At 37.0% G+C, this 21,327-nt stretch overlaps 1 protein-coding gene across 1 annotated transcript in view; it reads left to right on the top strand.

Moving 5' to 3' along the window:
* LOC6053835 (chromosome transmission fidelity protein 18 homolog) overlaps positions 1-18,794 on the top strand; it is a 35,671-nt gene extending 16,877 nt beyond the window's left edge. The window contains exons 4-8 of the mRNA XM_038254318.1: positions 99-467; positions 12,055-12,230; positions 12,297-12,678; positions 18,407-18,467; positions 18,632-18,794. Coding sequence (XP_038110246.1) covers positions 99-467; positions 12,055-12,230; positions 12,297-12,678; positions 18,407-18,467; positions 18,632-18,732 — 1,089 coding nt within the window. The 3' untranslated portion in view covers positions 18,733-18,794. The remainder of the gene's footprint in view (positions 1-98; positions 468-12,054; positions 12,231-12,296; positions 12,679-18,406; positions 18,468-18,631) is intronic.
* The last annotated feature ends 2,533 nt before the right edge of the window (positions 18,795-21,327 follow it).

Below are 21,327 nucleotides of genomic sequence, written 5' to 3'. Positions count from 1 at the left end.
TATGTCCACGTGGTTTATGGATGGTCCCTTAAATAACTTACGTATAATTGCACCTTTCTCGTAATGATTTTCATAAAACGATTTTCCATCTCTTCCAGATTCAACGGCCAAAAAAGATGCTCTCCCAGGAGGACGACGCCGCAGAGGCGATCGTCACCCTATCGGACATGTCGCCGGCCACGCGTATGGTGAACGTACTGGACGTGCTGCACATGGCGGGTGATTACGATCGGCTGATGCAGGGCGTTTTCGAGAACTATCTGCACCAGAAGATGCCCGACCCGAACATGGTCGGGGTGGCCGACGCGGGCGAGTGGTTCTGCTTCAACGATCGCGTCCAGCAAAAGATCAACCACCAGCAGAACTACTCCGTCTATCCGTACCTGACGTACGGGTTCGTCGTGTGGCACTACCTTTTTGCCGGGCTGGCCTGGCCGAAAATCAATTTCCCCAGCAAGGGCTTCGAGGTGAGTGGTGTGGGGCTGTGGCGGAGGTGTTGAATGAAATCAATTACGGGACCCATTATAACTTGTTATGTGGATTTAGCCCCAACGAAGAATGACTGCCTTCTGTGGAAAAGGGATGAAATTAATATCTCGTGATGAATAGACCTGGCTTGTAGTTCCGAGGCTGCTACTAATTATTCTTCCCCTTTCATCCTTCAATCTGCAAGGAAATCTCTAATTTAGTATTCTATTTTGCACCGCAACAACACAGGGTTCGTGCAAAATGTGAAGATGGGGTACCTTAGTCGTTTAGAACCGCATCATCGTCACGTCACCGCACTTTTCTGGTGTGCCCCCGAGCAAGTAGAGGAGCGCTCGCTCCTCTTCTGTGAAGGCACGTGGACAAAAAAGAAAATCCTTCACTACGGAGGTAGAGAAGAAGACGACGATGATGATGATGTTAATGGAATACACACAGTTTAAACATAATTTACACCATTTTGAATAATTCTTTTTGTACCACGAACGGGCGCTAGCTGGGGACACGAACGCTGATGATTCTACATGGTGAAGATTTTCTGGGAAGGACTTTAATAATAAAAAATGTAATTTAGCATTTTGGTAACTCGTTAAATTTTTCGATGTTCATTATTTTTGTCGAAGCTAATAACAACTCACTCAGAGGGTATTTTATGAATAACTCAATTGTATACAGTACTTGTTCGGTGACTGGGCGCTCGATAACTGGGCTGTAGCCCACTTAAAAAGCAATCAAATTGCAATCAAACGTCAAAAACATAAACAAACCGAAATTATTTAAAAAAATTAAGTTTTCATGAAATTTCTAGTTAAAATTAAAGGAAAGTTGACAGGTGAGCTCTGCAAATAAATTCAAGCAATCTGTTTTTTTTTTCATTTTGTTAAGAGCATATGAGCAATTCTAGGATTTTTTATGTACTTTATACTCGACCCTCTCAGATTTCAACGAAACTTTGTAGACATGTTGTCCTACGCTTACAGAAGTCATTTTTGGGTGTAGGGAGCGAGTTTCACTCGATAATGACATTTGAAAAGGGTGTTACAGTAAGTGTTTTAAATATTTTTGTGTTTCGTAATTTTAATATTGCTGTATCTCGAAGCCGTTGCATCGTACCAAAAAGTGGGCAAAGACAAATTGTAGGAAATCTGACTGGCTTTCTGAAAAAAAATACACTAAAACAAATAAACGCGTCACCTTCATGAAAAAAATGATTTTTAAGTTTAAAAGTCAAATTTGAAGGTGAGCTCACGATTTTTTTCATTAATTTTTTTTTTGTGAAAATAGCCTAAGACTCACGAAAAATGAACAATGGAGTAGCAATCCTAAAAAATCATTTACTAAAATTGTTTTTTTGTAAGATGTCAACATTTTTAAAATCGATTCTCTAGTCATTTTATATAAAATTCTCCGTATTGACCATTCTCGGCTTTAAAAATAAAAATGTTGAAGAAAACAGAGGCTTGGCATTTTTTTTTTCGCTATTTCTATATATGAGACTAGTTCTAATAGAACACAAGCGTAGCCAGTCCAAAGAAAGCATCCTGGAAGAACTTGCGATTAGATTACGCCTCAAGCCTTTTTTGTCAATATTAATAACATCAGTACACCCGAGTAACCCCTAAAAGTGTACAGGAAAAATTAAAGCAGCCAGGCCTACTGCGTTGCATTAACCGCAGAGACAGATTCTGTGAACGAATTAATTTAAATTAATTATATTTTATTGACCAAAAAAATATTTTTTTATTGAAAAATCTCGTAAAATCGATTGTAAACTATTTTAGAATGCAGTGTAGGGGAAATATGCCCATTCCCATCACTCCAAGCAGTGGTGTCTGAATGATGATCAATATTAATGGGATTTCCTATGAATTTAATAAAATCATCACACAAGTACACCAACAAAAAGAGCAGCATTTTATGAAAATTTTTGGTTATGTTCATTTTTACCAAAATTTATTCCTATAACCTTTTAAAATATTTCACAAAAGTATTTCCAAAGCCTATTCTCGTCTGACGAAAATTCCCTGTTGCCCACGCAGTTTCTCTTATCGGCCTAGAGTTTCTTTTCTTTCTCTTGGAATCACTGACTCACTCTTACACACGCTGCTGGTGGTATTAGTGGTAGGCCTCATTTCTTAAGTTGGCGTCGGCTCTTTTTTCAAAAACTAGAACTTGAACTAAAATTTGCAATGTTCTTATACAAACGAAATTTATTTATTTACTTTATGGAGAATTGCTCTTTTGAATTGAAGTTGAAAATTTATGCTTTTTTAAATTTAATTTAATGTTACAGTCGACACCATGCATTAGAACCCACCGCTCGTGACACTCTGGAAGATGACACATTTTGCTTTCACTATCACTGGAAAGTAATTAGGAATGACACAAGTAACGGAATAACTTGGCTGGAGAAAATAAAACAAAATAAAAACCACATTTGGTTTTTTTGTGGAAAGTTTCCTTTTTCCCTCGCGTTTTTCCATGGCCTCCGGTGTAGGTAGTGGTGTTTGTGGTGGTACACTCACCACCAAAGAGAAGAGTTTAACGAGCACTCGCTCTCGCGATCCTTGTGCATTAGTAAATAATGGCCTCTTAATGTGGTTTCTTTCTGCGGCATATGCATAATTTAGCTGGCAATTATAAAACTGCATAAGAACTCCACCCGTCCCTGGCCCCCACTCTCTCTCTTTCAGGACTCATTAAAAAGGATTTTCCGGCCTTCCTGCATGTGTTTATCCATCAACGGCTAAGTGGGTCCTCGGATTTTAGCACGCTTTTTAGCCTTTGGCACTCTTTTTTTCACGCGGGACGATGGTGTGCGCCCAAACTTTGATAAGATTGATGCTGGGCGTTGCTAACTCCTGCGTACTTTAGCACGATTTTTTCGGGGGGACCATTCCGGAACAGGTTGAAATTAAAACAAGTTTTTTTTTTCGTTGGTCCCCTTGTACCCTCAGGTAACGTTTCGGTCGGCCCGCCGTGGAAAATAAATCTGATGATTATTAAGATAACCCACCCGAAAGAGCGTTTCATGAAATGATTCTATTAATTATTCAATATTCATTTACCTTCCCTTTGAGAGGCTACGGGAGCTTCGGGATCGGCTTTGCCAGGGGATGGTGGAGCCCTTTTTTTCGTTCAATTCATTCGCGGGGTGCGAGAATCGCTTTTTTTCTTGCTGCTTTTGATGCAGTAGCATGTTTTTTTCTTCTCACAGAACCCTTTTGATCTGTTCAGTGACGTACGGAGGGGTTGTTGATGTCTGACATTTAATACATATATATTTCTAATGGTTCTGGATTGAGACATCATTTCAATGAAATTACTCTATAGCTCTACTATTTCCGTTTTAAATCAAATGCCAAATTGTTAAGAAGTTATCCTAAAAAAATAACATATTTTTTTTTTTTTTTTTTTTCAATAAATGGTTTTTATTAACGTATTTTAAGCATTACAAGATACAGGAAAATTTCAGCTAGCAAATGTTCAAATAATTACCAAAAATCTTCTCAAACAACATTTTATAATTCCATCTTAACTGTCTAATATGTTCCTGAAATTTCGCTACTGTTCCACTCTTCAAATTGCTCAAATTAAAACGCATTGCCTCTGCCACTAACCATAAACAAGCCTTGTGTCTTTGCGATGTTACAATACTCATTTCTAAGATGTCTTCTGGATCTTCTAAATTTAACTTCAAACGTGTCGATACTACTTCTACTACCCACTTCCATACTAGCTTTGACTGATTACAATATTTAATTCTATGTTCTGTGAATCCACAGTTTGCAAACTTCACAAAGGTTGTCGCTTACACCTTTTATCTTCAGCCTGAACATTTTGGATCTGTTTGGGATTATGTTGTTGTACACCATAAAAAGCGTTTCTGTGGCATGAGAACTAATAAAGTTCTTACTGATATTTTCCCAAATGTGCTCCCACAAAAGCTCCGGGTTTTCATACTCTACTTTAGGTACAATTTTCTTTTTTTGAAGCAAATATTCATAAATGATTTTGCAACTATTCAAATGGACTAAATTTAATATATCCGCCGCGAGGTTCAGCCATTCTCGTGCATTTCTTGTGAGTGTTTTACTATGAGACTGTGCTAACATAAAACGATCTGCTGTGTCCGGTTTGTTTAAATCCGCGAAAATTATATTTTTAATAAATATCGCTTGCATTTTTGTTTCGGGATCCACAAGAGAAAGACCTCCCTTCTCAATAGGAAGATACAACTGGTCACGATTAACTTTAAAAATAGAATTCCAAATAAACCACCCACAACTTTTTTTCAGTTCTGCTATATGCTTATTCGTTGGGGGGAAAACCTGAGCCAAATACCAAATTTTTGATAGTATAAAGGTATTAACAATTGAAACTTTTTGAAAAATATTAACATGTGAGGACCGGAGCGACAGGCGTTAAACCTCATATATTGAGATTTCCCGACATTTAACCTTATTTTAGAATAAATACTAAAATAGTTTATGAGCTCCAGCACAGTATCGAACTCGTGATCGTTGAGGATGAAAATATTCAGGTCGTCTGCGTAAGCGATTACTTTTATAAAAGTATTCGCTACGAAACAGCCTTGAACACTGTCATAAATCAATCTGATCAATGGTTCAACATATATTACAAAAAGTGCCATGCTAAGAGGACATCCCTGACGAACAGAATTTAGAATTCGAATGGAATCGGTAAGATATCCATTAAATAAAACTTTTGACGATGCATTCTTATATAAATTTTTCAAACAATTAATAAACTTTACGTGAAATCCATACTTTTCCAATACCAACCATAGAAAATTATGATTGACATTATCAAATGCCTTCTCTAAATCTAAACTTAGAAGAAGTCCTTTGAAGCGTTTATTCTGCTCTGCTCGTAAACAAATATTCCTGAGTAATTGAAGATTATACAAACACGATTTTTCAGGGTGGCAAGCGGTTTGGCCAGGTCCAATGATTTTTTGCAAGAGAGGATGTAAGCGATTGGCTAAAACTTTAGTAAACAATTTATAATCACAGTTAAGCATACTTATTGGCCTTTTGTTAGATATATCTTCTTGATCGCCTTTTTTGGGAACAAGTGTAATTATACCTTCTGAAAAACTTTTGTCTGGACAAATATTATCAATTAAATAACTATTAAAAAGGATAAGTAAATCATCTGAAATTTGTTCAAAAAAGTGTTCATAAAATTCGTATGTAATACCGTCTGGTCCAGGACTTTTCTTTTTGCTGATTGTTTGACTACTAAACGTAGTTCTTCTTTTCTATTGGTCTTATAAGCGCCTCTGAGTCTTCTCGACTCAACGGCGAACGGATGTTATTTAAAATTGTGATGTTTTGATTAAGATGGTCTGAGGGTTGGTTTTGGGAAAATAAAGTTGAAAAATAATCTTTAATAAATGGCTTTAAAATGAGATAATTTGATGTTATTCCTTCTGGAGTTCGAAGCTGCAATTGACTTGAAGAGTACTGTTTCGTAATACTGGATGATATTTGAAATAAGGAAATTGTTTCATCGGATGATATAGATGCTGGTGAAACTTTAAGTGAATAATTTTTAATCGTTCATGTTCAATTTCTAGTAGTTTTGATTTTATAAAAGTCATTTGATCATAAATATTGTTACCTTTTGCTTGTTCTTGGATGATTTCTTTAAGACACGTGTAATAGAAGTTCTTTTCGCGATGGATTTGCTGATTGATGTTGAAGCTTTCAGATTTGTATATTTGCTTGATTTTGGTTTTGGCTACAAGGTTCCACCACTTGTCAAAACTTTGCGAATATGCTTGACGTTTGCGTAAATCTTGGAAAATTGAAATAATTTTGCTAGTAATGCCATCATTGTTAATAAGAAGCGGATTAATTTTCCAAAACCCCCTGCCTCGAATAGCCACTGGAGTGCCAGCAGGGGCTTCATATTTGACCAGCACAGCATGGTGATCAGAAAAAGGAACAGCCAGAGTTAATACTGTTTGTACCTTGTCTGAAAAATCTTTGGGAGCGTAAAATCTATCCAGACGAGATTTAGAAATTCCTCTTACGAAAGTAAAGTTCACATTATGGTTTTTTTCTTTTTCAATATCGAGCAATTTAAGAGATTTAACAAGCGAATCTAATCCCTTACTAAAATTATTAATATTACTATTCGAATCTGATTCGAGCAAAATACAGTTAAAATCACCCGCTACGATGTTGATATGATTGGTTGACAAATGAGGTACAATATCTGAAGAGAAGAGAATGTCTCTCTCCTGTTTCCGATTTGATCCCGAAGCTGCGTATACATTTATAATATTAAAATTATCAACACACACAGAGGTGATACGTCCACACGGGCTGAGCAAAACTTCACTGAACGGGATACCCCGTCTGACGAGAACGGCTGTACCAACACCATTTACATTCGAATTCACGATAGCAATGTGAGAGTACAAAAACCCGAAACTTTCGAAGGCCACTTCCTGTAGTAGTATTATGTCGACATCTGTGTTGAGTATAAAATCTTTTAAAAGAGACTTTTTGGCAGTGCAACTAATAGCGTTGATGTTGATGGAACAAATACGTCTAACAAAAACCATTTCTTCACTCAAACAACTAAACTACTCTGCTACTTCAAAACTGCCCTTACGTATCCCAACCCAACCCCAGCCCGAACCCCAGCCCGAACCCAAACCCGAACCCAAGCCCATGCCCGATCCCACGTGGTTTGAAAAAAGTAAGGTTATGTTGCTTTCACACGCTGCCCTTGGCGGTAGCGCGTGTTTCGATGGTACTCAACGGCGTCTTCTTTTTTGACTTTTTTGATCGCTTACCTTTCGGGATCACCGGCTTGAAGCCGTCTTCCCCGCCGTTCTCTTCACCATCCGTTGACGAATTTGCTGATCTCTTGACCGCTAGCTTAGGGTTGCTGGTGTCCATCGATTCCTCTGCTTCTTGGGCCATGCGTTGCAGCACAGCCATAATCTCCGCCGGAGACTTGCTTGGCCCGGCGGGCACGTCATCCTTCGCGGGGCTGGCCGGCGGAAGGGCCGCCGGAATGGCCATTGGAGAGGCCACCGGACATCCAGGTGGAGAGGCCACCGGACTTGCCAGTGGAGGGGCCACCGGAATGGCCGCTGGAACTACCACCGGATCGGTGATCGTCGCTTCCGCTTCCACTGTTTCCTTGACGTTGTTGCTGTCTGTAGCTTGCTTCTTGTTGAGAACCTCCATCTCTGGACGAAACTCCGGAACCAGCAGAACCGGCGATGGAGCGGGAGTCCCACGGGCGGTCACGGAACTGTAGGTTCGTGAACCGCCGCTTCCCGACGAGCCTGTTGCCAGTTTGGGACAGCTCGATTTCAAGTGCCCCTCTTCCTTACAATGGAAGCACCGATTTTTCAGGCCATCGTAGTAAATACGAGCTCTGAAATGGCCGACAAAGAGGTTCGCAGGAATTTCCTTTGAGACCTCCATGTGTACGCCCCGTACACCGCTGAACACGCTGAACTTGTAATCCAGCGGGTACCTTTCCCGCACGTGTTGGCGTATTGTTCCGTATTGGCGGAGAGCGCTGGCGATCGCTTGATCTTCAATTTCCGGAGGAAGATTGAAAATCCGTACGTACCGGAAGATCCTGCTTGCTGGAACCAGTTGCACAAAAGACTCCGCACCGTCGTTGTGCCGGAAACGGTAGTGTTCGTCGAGCTCGTTGACGAATCTGGCGAAAATCACCTCGTCCATAAACTTCAGATAGAAGTTCCCGTCGTTCTCGTCCTTATACACCGAGTGCAAATCTGCTGCACTCAGCTTCAGGGAGTCCACAATAAACTTCAGTACTTCCAGGTGGGCTGGGTTCCTTGTTCCGGCTTCGAAGCACAGTTTCATGGTGTTCTTTCGAACTCCGGTTTCCATTTTTACTCTACTCTGACCTTGAATAGATTCCGCGAAAACAATAGTTTGGTGACTTTGCAGCCAAACAATAGGAAAAAAACTCTCTAGCCCGGGAGCAACTGTTCGGATCGACTGCTCGCGAAGACGTCCACTCCGAGAATGTTTAGTATAATCCGAATTATATTTTATAAATTAATAAGCTTCAATTGCTGATCTTGTTGTTCACAACGATAAAGTTTATTTTTCTAAGTACAGTCGACTCTCTGGTTGTCAATATCCAAGGACCCACCGAGGAAGAGAATCATCAGTTTACAGAACGATGCAAAATGAAGACTCGATTAAAATATTTTTTTGCTTGATACCCAGCTATGGGACAGAATCATGGCAACGTCCATCATACAAAAACAAACTAATGCCAAACACCCTTCAAAGCTTCGTTTCGTCAAGAAAAATGTCTATGCAAGCCATGAGAAAGTAAAATTATTGACAACCGGAAGAGATTTCTAAGGCAATCAGAATCCAAGGGACCGTCGAGGAAGAGATCCTTCAAGCAAGGGAAAATATCGAGGAATGAAGATAATTTAAGTATGCAGATTGAAGGGACTGTAGAATTCATCGATATATGGAGAATTATTGATATCGAGAAGATCGACAGCAAGAGAGTCGACTGTATAATGACCCTTTGTACGACTGCAAAGGATTTAAAATTGATTTTTAATTTTTTAAAAATTAACTTCGCGGCCTTTCTTGACATAAAAGGTCCTACTTGACAGCTCGTTTCAAAGGGGCCATAGTTGATTCATAGAAAAAATGTTGTCTTGTCAATTTATTTTTTTTTGCATTAAAATGAAAAAAAGTGATCAGACATGGTTTTTAATAGTGTTTTGACCGTTGTACACAGAAAAAAAAAATCATTGTAATATTACATCTTAGAAAAGGTACATCTTTTATGTCAGAAAAAATGTGTAATTTTACCTCTGAAAATGTGTAATTTTACCACTTTTCTGTTGTAATGTCGCTTTTTCAGTCTAAATTGAGGTAAAATAACATCACAAAAGAGGTAATATTGAACCTTCCAAAATTACACCTTCCAAATTTACACATTTTTTTACTGTGTACATAAACATTTACATGGGATTTTAGGACCCTATTTGAATAAATAAAATTCTGGTTCACAGATCTGCAACAGTACAATTACAGGCAAGCTTGTTGGAAATTCGACGAATAACACTGATAGAAAAATACATGCTATTTTAACGAGATTAAAGATTTTAAGAAAAGGCCAACATTGATGGCAAGTGCACGATTTTTTTTCGCTCATTTTTTTGTGAAAATAGCTTAAGATGTCATAACAAGTTCCACGAAAAATGCTTTTTTTATTTTGAGACCATAAACAACTGAATTTCAATTAATGAGGAAATCTATAAAAATAGAAAAAGGCTCAACTTTGAAAATATGAGCAGTTCTCGCCATCCGCCATCCGATTTTGTTACATTTTTTTAATTTGGCTGAAACGTTTTGGGTGTCTTCCGAATGCCCAAAGAAGCCTTACAAATTAGGCAGTTGTCCATAGAAAAGTTGTATGTGAAAATCTTAAAGTCTATATCTTTTGTTGGTTTTTTTTTATTGAATTGGTATTTTTAGCAAAGTTGTAAGTTCATATAGATGAGGACTATACAGAAAAAATATATATATATGATACATTGATTTTTTTGCTGATTTTTCAAATCTCTTTTTGTCACTGAAAATTAATTTCCATAATTTTATTTTTATTTTTTATGTGGTTTAGAAGTGGCATATTTTCAGGAGATTCCAGAAAGGTCAAACAATCTTTCACCAGGTTATGATTTTTGAAAAGTATTGATTTTTTCAAATCTTTGAAAGGTTCAAACATTTTTTAAATCATGTTTTAAAGTAACATAAATTTGCAATGAAACATGCAAATTGAGATCAAGTGCTCTGTTTTCAAGAAAAAAAAAATCAAAAATCAAGTTATTCGCTCTACAGCATTGCCTTGGCGTTCTGGATTGCGAGATTCCTACTCCAAACTAGATGTCCGAAGGATTGATTGTTGAGGCGTTTCCAATCATCTTTTTACACCTTAGCTTCCATCCACCCCGGGATTCGAACTGACGACCTTTGGATTGTGAGTCAACTGCCTACCAGCGACTCCACCGAGACAGGACCCAGGGAGCTAACGACCTAACCTCTAGGTTAGACCGGGGCCAACATTTACTTCCCCATCCGACGGAAGGCGGGATCGGACAAATCTCATCTCGAAAAATGCCACCGGGAATCGAACCCAGGCCGACTGCGTGAGAGGCAATCACGCTTACCCTCACATCACGGGTGCCGGTTTTCAAGAAATAGCCATTTTTGGTAACTTTTTTGAAATGCTAATGTTCTTATATTCGCCCTACAAATGGATAAAACTTGAAAGCGGTGCACTTGATTTACTTTTAGTAAAGTATTTTTTCTCATGACTCATGAAGAGCATCGGGGCCGCATTTTCAAAACGGATTCAGTGGCTATTTCTTAACACATTGTTAACATGTTTAGTAATGTAAACTTTCCTATGGTGTCGTGTTAAGGTCCAACCTGTAATGATAGTTGTGTTCGTCCGAGCTGGGATTTGAAACCCGGTCTACCGCTTTTAGGTGGTTACCACTATGCTACCTGGCACGGTCTAGTTAGTAAATTAGTCAAGAAAGTTTTTTTTTCATCATCATCATTCATCATTTTTAAAATCATAAATTGGTCAAAGATTTTCTCTGCCTGAAATTTCATGTAAAAATTTCATTTCAACAAAATAAAAATATTTAGTGTTTTTTGGATTTTAATTTTTTAAATGTCAAAAAATGATTGTGAAAATCACAAAAAATCCGAATGTAATTTTGTTTCGGTGTGGTTCTCATCCATACTTACAACTTTGCCAAAAACACCAAACCGATCAAAGATACAGATTTTTGAATTCTTACACACCATTTTTGTATGGACAGCTGTTAAATGTGCATGTAAAAGTATTTAAACAATCTGATGATGCAAAATGGTTTCCTTGGGCATCCGAAAGGTATCCAAAAGGTTTCAGTCAGATAAAAAAATTCAAAAAATAATATTTGAAATAAGGCTAATTTTGTAGTGAATTTCCCAGTTTTTTTATACAGTTTTTACCATTTTTAACGATGGAATTATCTCAATTCCTCGATTTCCGCTTTTGCTAGAAGAATCCCTTCTTCAACTGTCTAAAAAACTTCTTTTTGTCAATATTTTCTCTTTTACATTTTTCTTTGAGTAACGGGAAACATTGATTAATGATTAAGATTGAATTTTACGTTTTCTGGTCTTCAATTAAAACAACTCCAATCAATTCTTCATTTTGCTTTGTTCGGCAATCTGATAGATCTCTTTCTCGATAGTTCCTTCCTTGAATATTGACAACCAGATTGTCGACTGTATTGAAAATTTAAATTAAAGCCGTATTTATGTACAATTACATTACATTTGTTTGAGCAATTAATCTAAATTTTACTCACATTTTAAAATATAAAGTCCTATAAATAAAGCGTACACAATAACTTGAAGGTCGCCACAAACCCTAACCTACGCCCCTGGCCGCCTTTCAATCTGAACTTAAAATCCTTTTTCTCATTATTCCCCGCTCGTCCGACGCTAATAGAATTCACAAAAACTGGCCACCTGTAAGCTGATCCTCACCGGACTGCGCAAGGGCCTATCGGCCCACCTCAAGGGAATCGGCGAGGGTCCCACCGTACTGCTGGACACAGTTCCGCTGCTGAAGCGCGTCATCAGCCCCTCGCTGCGTTCGGTTTCGTTGCAGCTGCTGACCCCAAAGTAAGCTGATTGAGTTTTTGGGGGAAAAAAAACTTATAATTAATTGATTTCTTTTTTAATTCACAGAGAAAAATCCGACCTGACCCACACCGTCGAAGTGATGGCCGACTTTGGGCTCAACTACATCCAGCTCAAGTCGGCCGAGGGAACGTACCAGTACCAGCTGGATCCGGATCTGGAGCAGCTGGGCCAGTTCCAGGGCGTTTCGCCCCAAAATCTGAGCTACTTTGGCAAGCAGATCGTGGCCCGCGAGGTCGAGCTGGAGCAGATGAGGCGAGCGCAGCCGAAAGCCGCGGCGGCCTCAAGTTTGAGGGCAATCGCTGGTCCAGCGCTGGTCGCGAAAAAGAGCCGGCCGGAACCACCGGCCAAGGACAAGAAGGCCTCCCTGCCGAACCATCTGCAAACGCTGCAACCGAAGCAGATCAACGTCAGCAAAGTGAAACAGGTGGTAAGTTGGAGCATTTTTATTAGTTATTTGCATTTTGTATCGTTGATTGCTTCATTTCTGTTCGCTGTTTGATGTTCTCTGCGGGGAGTCGGGTTGGGGGGTGGGAAAATTCGGTAGAAATCTATTATATTTTCAATTTGTATGAAAAACAACGCTAAAATGGAATCAAACATTTTTGGGCAATTTGCAAATTGCGCATGCATCACACAGTTGCGGTTTTTTTTCTCATCACGCAGGGCGATTGAAAATGATGAAGACATTTTTTTGTTGAAGCAATTGCTACTTTGGTATTCATGACGTGGGGAAATTTGGTTTCACGAGTTTTTTGCCGTCTTGGGGAAGGATTACCATTATCTGATGATTGATTGCCGTTTTATATTGGTTTTATGCTGGAATGGGTTATTTTGGAGCAAAAAAAAATGACTGTATGTTGGACAATGTATGAGCGCAGTTTTACAATTTTACAATGAGTTTCGTATCTAGCTTGAGTGTATTCTTATGTGAGTAATTTTAAAAGACGTAAACCAAACCATTAAAAAAAATCACAGAACTTAGAAGGTTGAATATGTACCTACTCAAAGAATTGGACGTAGAATTGATTGACATCAAGTTTCCAATTAAAAACTGTGCTCAAGGACCATCCACAAACCACAGGGGCACTTTTTGTGAATTCTAGACCCCTCCTCCCCTGTGGTAATTTCTCGCGTGGTTTATGGAATGCCCCTCAGTGTGTGTTGCGCAAATCAAACCTTGGAACATAATTTTCAAATTTTAGTGAAAGTTCTGACCTCACCATCGTGTTTCTAAGACAATTTAACGTAGGGCTTTAGTTAAATAGATAGAGACGATATATTGAATGTTGAAGTTGAAAGTTTAAAAATCCCCTTAAAAAACGAGTGATTGATGGTTAAAAACTGTTCAACTTTGGCTTTTGGCAAATGTTTGATAACGACTAGAAATATTTCGTTGAATGTTTACTCTTCTTGTTTATTTTTTCAATCAAAATTTCAAAATCACGTGGTTTGTGTATGGCCACTTAATAAGGAATTTAAAGTATTTAATGCATATGTTTTTTTTAAAGTTTTTTCTAAGTAATACTTAAGTATTTTAATAGTGCACATCAACTAGAACTTTTCGTACCCAGATTATTGTTGAACACATTTTAGTATCCTTAAAATTACGGAAACTATCAATATAATTTTTGATTCATCCTGTAAAGTACAGTCTGCAAAATAATTAACAACAAAATCTTTGTTTTTTACAATCAGATTTTTGCAGGATTGGGTCCGAAAGTTGGACAATTTTGGAATAAGAAGGCTTCTGTGCACCCTTAAGTATTTAAGGCATTTTATGTATTATAAGTATTTGAAGTATTGGACAGTATTGGAAGCATTTTAAGTATTTCAAGTATTTCAAGTATTTCAAGTATTTCGAATATTTCAAATATTTTAAGTATTTCAAGTATTTGAAATATTTTAAGAATTAAAAAAAAATCACTTTGGATTTTTGAACGAAATTTTTTTTCGTTATCTTATTTTTTGATTGTAAGGGATGACCCATAAACTATTGTAAATGATTCAGAATTTTTAAATCCAAGATGGCAGCTAAAATGGCGGTGATGAAATATTGTAATAGTAGTTTATGCAACAAGTTGCAAAAAGAGGATTTTTTCAGTACGAATCGTACATTTATCCAACGAGGTTCACTGAGTTGGATAAATACGAAGAGTGCTGAAAAAAACAAGTTTTGCAACGAGTTCCATACAACATTTTTTGCAATTCCAAAAAACACACACTGAGTGAAATTTTATGTCAAATTTTCATGTATTTTGTCAATAAATCGTTTAAATTAAAAAAAAATGTTGAAATGTGTTACTTTTCAAAACAAGTGCTGAAATGTTTAACTTTTCAGCACCCGTTTAAGTGCTGAAAAGTAGAACTTTTCAGCATTAATTTTGAAAAGTGATGCTATTCGATTCTGTTATTTTCGGTACAGAAAAGTAGGCTATTTCGTCGTTCAAGAATGACAAGAAAAGTAAGTAGTTTCACGACGGAATTGCAAAAAAATACATTTGGCTACTTAAAAGGCAATCAAATGTTCAAATGTTTTAAATAAAATATTGTTTCACTGTCTAGATTCTGGGATATTGACAAAAACTTTTAAAAATATTTGTAAAATGTTTATAAAATTTTAATTTATTAATTAATTAAAAGTAATTCTCTACCAACTCAAACAAAATCGGGAAAAGTTGCCCCGATCCCTCTTCGATTTACGTGAAACTTTGTTCTAAGTTGTAACTTTTGTCCCTGATCACGAATCCGAGGTACGTTTTTTGATATCTCGTGACGGAGGGGGGGGGGGGGCGGTACGGCCCCTTACATTTTTTAACATGCGAATAAAGAGGTGTTTTTAAATAATTTGCAGCCTGAAACGATGATGAGATAGGAATTTGGTGTCAAAGGGACTTTTATGTAAAATTAGACGCCCGATTTGATGGCGTACTCAAAGTTCCAAAAAAACGTATTTTTCATCGAAGAAACAATAAAATAGTTTTGAAAATTATCCCATTTTCCGTTACTCGATTGTAAAATTTTTTGGAACATGTTCTGGCAATATTTTGCCAAATGAAAAAAATATAATAAATTGGGTTATGGAAAATTGGTCAAAATTTTTGCAACTCTCTACGAAATCGGCCGATTTCGACCATTTTTATTTTTTGTATTTTTTTATTTGACTCAAACTTTGTGGGGGCCTTCCCTATGACCAAATAAGCTATTTTGCGTCATTGGTTTACCCATACAAGTCTCCATACAATTTTGGCTGCTGTCCATACAAAAATGGTATGTAAATATTCAAACAGCTGTAACTTTTGAGTGAATTTTCTGATCAATTTGGTGTCGGCAAATTGCCAAATATTGAATATTACGCCCATTTAAAATGCTAGTCTTGATTTAAAAAAAGAATATTTTTTTCGAAAAGATCGGAAAATTTCACGAATGTTTCATGTATTTACATTGAAAATCGGACCATTAATTGCTGAGATATCGTCATTAGAAAATGGTGGGCTGATTGGGTGAGACTTAGAAAACTTCAATTTTCGTGTTTCTTTTTCTTTAAGCTGCTGTATTTCAGCAGCCAGAGGTCCAATCTTCAATGTCTCTTAGACAATTTTATAGCAAATTTTCTGAACTTTTCAAAAAAAATATTTTTAGAAATGGTCACTCATGGTCACTATTTTTAAGAATTGAAAAACTGCAAATATTTCGCTAAAATCGAACTTTCGGTGGCTATATCTTGAAAACGGAGCCCTTAATCAAAAAATCTGTTAAGTACTTTTCGATTGCAAATTCAATTTTGCATTAAAAAGTGATGTCAAACTTGTTTTGCATAAAACTTCGATTTTTTCCAAAAATCACTATTTTTTTTCAAAAATTCATAACTCGGCGGCAGATTTTTTGACCATGTTTCTCTATAGATCAAAAGTTGCGGATTTTTGTCCCCTAAAATATATCAAAAAATCTCGAAAATAAAAAAAATACGTATTTTGGGAAATTGAGTTTTAGTGAAAAAAAAGTTGATAAAAAAATCTGCAATTTTTTTCCGTGTACCTATTTTTTTCTCAAAAGTCCTCAACAATACCTACAACTTTGCCGAAGACACCAAATTGATCAGAAAATTCACTCAAAAGTTACACTGCCCCTGATCGCATAAATGTCCCATATGCATTTTCATCACTTTTGAGTTATTGATGCAGTTTGGTTCAAAATCGTGTGATCTTTCAGAAAAGCCTATAACATCCAGTACTTTGTTCGAGAAATTAGGAGGAAATCCAGTTTTTTCGCGAAAACTTAACACGTAGCCTTATGTGTGGGACAAACTTCAAATGCGTTTTTTTTTGCATATGGGACATTTATGCGAACATGGGCAGTACAGCTGTTTGAATATTTACATATCATTTTTGTATGGACAGCTGCCAAAATTGTATGGAGACTTGTATGGGTAAACCAATGACGCAAAACAGCTTATTTGGTCATAGGGAAGGCCCCCACAAAGTTTGAGCCAAATCATAAAATACAAATAAAATCCATTTCCGGTTTTGGTAGAGAATTGCTCAGTAACAAATAATAGCAAATTAAGCTATGAATGATGATTGTTTTTTTTTTTTAAGTTGGAATATCACATGAATAAAGCGATCAATGATGGAATGATTTTCCATATATTCCATACTTTGAGTTGTCATTGTCTTACTCTCTCATAAGATCTGTTCAATAACAATTTTTAGACTAAGTGTTGGAGATGTTATTATTTTGTTTTGTCTTCTCATTGCCGAATTTCATGACTTTCTGATACAGTCATCCCTCATATTCGGAGCAGCTTACAGATCGGCCAATGTTCAACAAATCATATAAAATCGATAATTAAACATAAAGATTTGCTTTTACCTTCATGTGAAAGCTTTTCTTGCGATCTTTCGATTGATGTATAGACCGGCTATATATTTTTACGTTTTATATCAAGTTTTCAAAGAAAAACATTGACCCTTGAAATCCACAAATTCGGAACATTTTTTTCTTACGATGTAAACAAACTTTGACTTTGCACTCTGAAACCAATAAAACTCATGCTTCGTAATGTTTTATGAATGGTCTGATAACTTTTTTATGAAAATATTAGTTAAATTCAGGTGTTCCACAATTGTGGGAGACACAATAACATCCCACATTCATGGAACAGTCAATTTGGAGGCAGTGTTTTGGTGTTCTGGGTAAAATAGTCTTGAAATGCAGTTTTTGTTTAAAAAGTATTACTTTTACTAGTGAAATAGCAAGAGAATGTTCAAATAAAGGCCCTAAAAATAGCAGGGCCGGCAGAAAAGTTACATTTTGCATTCTATTGACAAATTACCACAAAAGTGTTCCGAATTTGTGGGTGTTCCGAATATGTGGGATGACTGTAACCAAATTAGATATGTTAACAGGACTTGTTACCTCCGATTTGTTATTCCCACCTGCCCGGGGTAGAAAAACTCTAAATCGTTTGCGTTGAAGAATCCATTGTGTAACCGAAAAAAATCACGTAAAAAGTCTAAAATCTCTATCAAATCCACAATTCAAACACAAATAAACCATTCTGCAATCATGAGATATGAAATCCATCTTTTGTTCAATATCACGCTGCTTGAAAGTTGTAATAACAATTTCACATGAACCACACACATCCATCATAAGTTCGAACCGAGTTCGCTACATTACACCCGGGTAACAACTTTCCACTTTGTTGGCAGTGCCAAACTCTCTCTCCTTGTTTGCGGATTTGATGACACCGCGCAAAAAGAAAAGTAATCTTACCAGCAGCGCGCAACGCCATCAAGAATCAATTTTGAGGAAATATTTTTATTATTCAGATTGATTGCAATCTATCGCGGCGAATCGAGCGAGGAAAGTTTGATTGAAACGGCGGCTGATGGAATCACGAACGTGGTTGGTTCGGGTTCTGGTGGTTCGGTGGGTTGGGTGAAAAAGTGAATTTTCCCGCGTGCAATTTTTCCAACGGTAGTTTGGCATGTCGAAGTGGGGAGGCAGATCCAATCCGAACTTTTGATTGGTTTGATAGGATTGGTTTCGTAACTAAAATTGATGTTTGAGATTTAGTGTACTTATTCATCCTTCCGGTTGGATTGCTCTGAAGAAATTTATAAAAATGGATTTTTTGTTGCTTCTTTTTGCAGGTTTCGAAGGATTTCTTTGGAAGGGTTTCGACGAAGGAAACAGTGCTGTCGGTTCAGGAAGGTGAGTTGTTGAAGAATTATTCTATACATTTATCAAGTACATTAATTTAGAAGGATTTTTAATTATCAAAATGTTTCTTTTCTACCCATTTTACGTTTTTTTTTATTTGGCAAAATTGCCGTTAAGACAAAAGCTAGTAACCAAAAATCTAAAACTCATTTCAGGTGGGACGGACACGATTGTAAAAAGTCCTATTTGGTATCGCTACAAGGAAGGCTTCAATAACGCAGTGCGAAAGGACGTAACTCTTCAGGATTTGATGTAATCATGTTTTCAGTGTAAATATATGGTTTAGGTAATCCTGAATATTAGTCATTTCCAATTTAAGGGAACAGTTTAAAATTCGAAAGAAACGCCCTTTCGAACGCTCATTCAGAATCGATTAGCTCGTTACTAGAAGCAGATTAATCCCCAACTTTCGATATAATTTAATCCCGCCAGCATTACCAAACTTAATCAGGTTCAAGCGAGAGAGGCAACCTTCCGCCGCGAATTTCCTTCGTGGTCTGGCCCGTGTGCTTTGAACTTTCCACGACCGCCACTTCCAACTTGGCCTTGAAGCCAGAACTTCAAAGCGGCCAACTTTTCCGCACACACTCACAAAAACACCGTTTTCACAGCCATTTTACGTTGCGTCGGCGAAGGTACCCAGAATCTGCTCCCCGATGGTTGCCGCCGCCGCCCCGCCAGGGCGGGCCACCCCCACTTAATCCGCTTAATTTTATTTAACCCAATTTATTTAGGCAATTACCCAAACTTTTGCTCATCTTATTAAAATTTTATCGAATGTGATCAACGGAACAACAACAAAGGATAAAATAGACCGGAGAACCTGCAAAATTCCTCCACCGGAGCCAGAGCCCCTTTTTTGTCGGGACGGGAAAGTTTGTTACAAGATTGTCGGAAGTGGCGTGTTTAAGCTGCATGTGCCGCTTTGTGAGGGTGAAAATTGAGTAAAAATTAAAACAAATTTTGCCCGACGAAAGGACGCGTCGTCGTCGTCGTCGGCGTACTCATCCTCTTGTTTGGCGACGATGGGATACAGGTGTCAGCATAAAAAAGTCACGGTTGTAAAATAAAGTTATTTTTTACGCGGTATCTCCACCAGACTCGTCGCGGGGAGGTGGAAGGTTTTTATACCACACTAAATTGCCGTTTTACGGCGGTTTTTGTGGTGGTAACTGCCGGTTAAAGTGTGGGTAATTCAATTTGTGTTTTGGAAGCCGCGTCTCGGGAAAAATCGATAACTTTAACTGAAAGTTTCAGGAAGAGTACTTAGAGTTTTTTTTCTGTTGCGGATCTATGATTAAAGTACAGTTCTGCATTTTTTTTAAAGCCCAATAAACCAAATTTTAATTTTTTTTCTTTTTGAGTGTTTTTGGATACCGCTAACTCAAGAAAATTAAAAAAAAATACCCAAAAAGCAAAAAAAAAAAATTGGTTCAGGCTTTTGATGACATTTTTCTAAGTTTATGTCGCCCCCCTCACGAAATTGATCCGAAAAATCAGGAGGCAAAAAAACATTTTTTTTTTTCAAAAAACTTCAAAACTATAATGGAAATAGAAGTGTAACACACTAAAACATTTCAAATGCATTTTGCTACATTGGTAGTCTATATAGCATGTTTGAGCTCGTTAAAAATGGTTTAAGTTTTTTTTAATTGCAATGTGAAAATTGCACCAAAAAATTTCTTTTTCGTCTATGCGGGTGTTTTTTATCGTTGCACAAATATCAAAGTTTACATATTTTTAAAAGTTGTTGAAATAAGCTAAAGAATGCATTATTTTTTTTTATTTTTCTGAATATGTTTAACCTTTTCTCTTATCAAAAATATTTCAAAAAAATAAAATTGAAAAACATAAAAAATATGCCAAAGCTTATTCAAAACAGGCACAGCTTTTAATCAACAAATTGTATGGCAAATTGTCCATGAGGAGGCCCCCTCACCCCCTAATAAAATTACCTCCCCCCCCCCCCGGTTGAGATTTCCAAAAAAAAGTGTCCACGTGGTTTGTGGATGGTCCCTAACTAAAAAAGAGAATATTGAAAACATATACATTCCCCCCAAAAAAAACAATATTTTTGAAGATCTGCTCAATGTGCCCAAGTAATTTTTTTTAAACCAACTAGCAAACAGAGGTTTTATTTGAGCATCTTGATTGTTTAATAATTTTATTTTGGCATTCACAGCAACCAATAAGCAAAAGCCGATTAGTAGGTTCTAACAAGGCTTTCACCACGTGAAAATAAAAGGCAAATGGTTGCTTCATTTTTTTCAGTAAAACAATATAATTAGATGACAATTGATTTTTGATAAACACATGAATCGGTAACATTTCAACCGCAGCTGAATTTGTGTCACTTATCAACAGCAAAAAGACTTTAAATTGTTTCAATTATCTCCATCTCCATTTGCAAAGACGAAGAATTAATTTTGCCAGAATAGATTTTTGAAAACGTATAAAATGACATTTTCCTTTACTCCTGATAAGCTTTTAACAAAGATTAAGTGAAAATGGCCTGTTTGCATAGTAAATATCCTATTTTGTGCTAAAACATTAAAAAAAAAGCAAAATTGCCTCGTATTAAACTTCAAAGGTCCAATACTAAATGTCCAGTTTTTGCTTGTTGGGTGTTTTTGAAACCGTCTTGAGTCAGAGGTATTAAAAAACACCCAAAAAGCAAAAACTGAAAATTTGGTTTATTGGACCTTTTTTTTAAAAAAAAAACTCGAGAAATGAACTTTTTAATTAGACCTCCTAGACCTACCGTCATTTATACATATCGACTCAGAATCACCAGCTGAGCAAATGTATGTGTGTTTAGCTGTATTTATACATGTGTAACGAATCAATGTCA

The sequence above is a fragment of the Culex quinquefasciatus genome, chromosome 2 (genome assembly GCF_015732765.1).
Source record: "Culex quinquefasciatus strain JHB chromosome 2, VPISU_Cqui_1.0_pri_paternal, whole genome shotgun sequence".
Taxonomy (NCBI): domain Eukaryota; kingdom Metazoa; phylum Arthropoda; class Insecta; order Diptera; family Culicidae; genus Culex; species Culex quinquefasciatus.
This window is presented reverse-complemented; position numbering and strand designations above follow the sequence as displayed.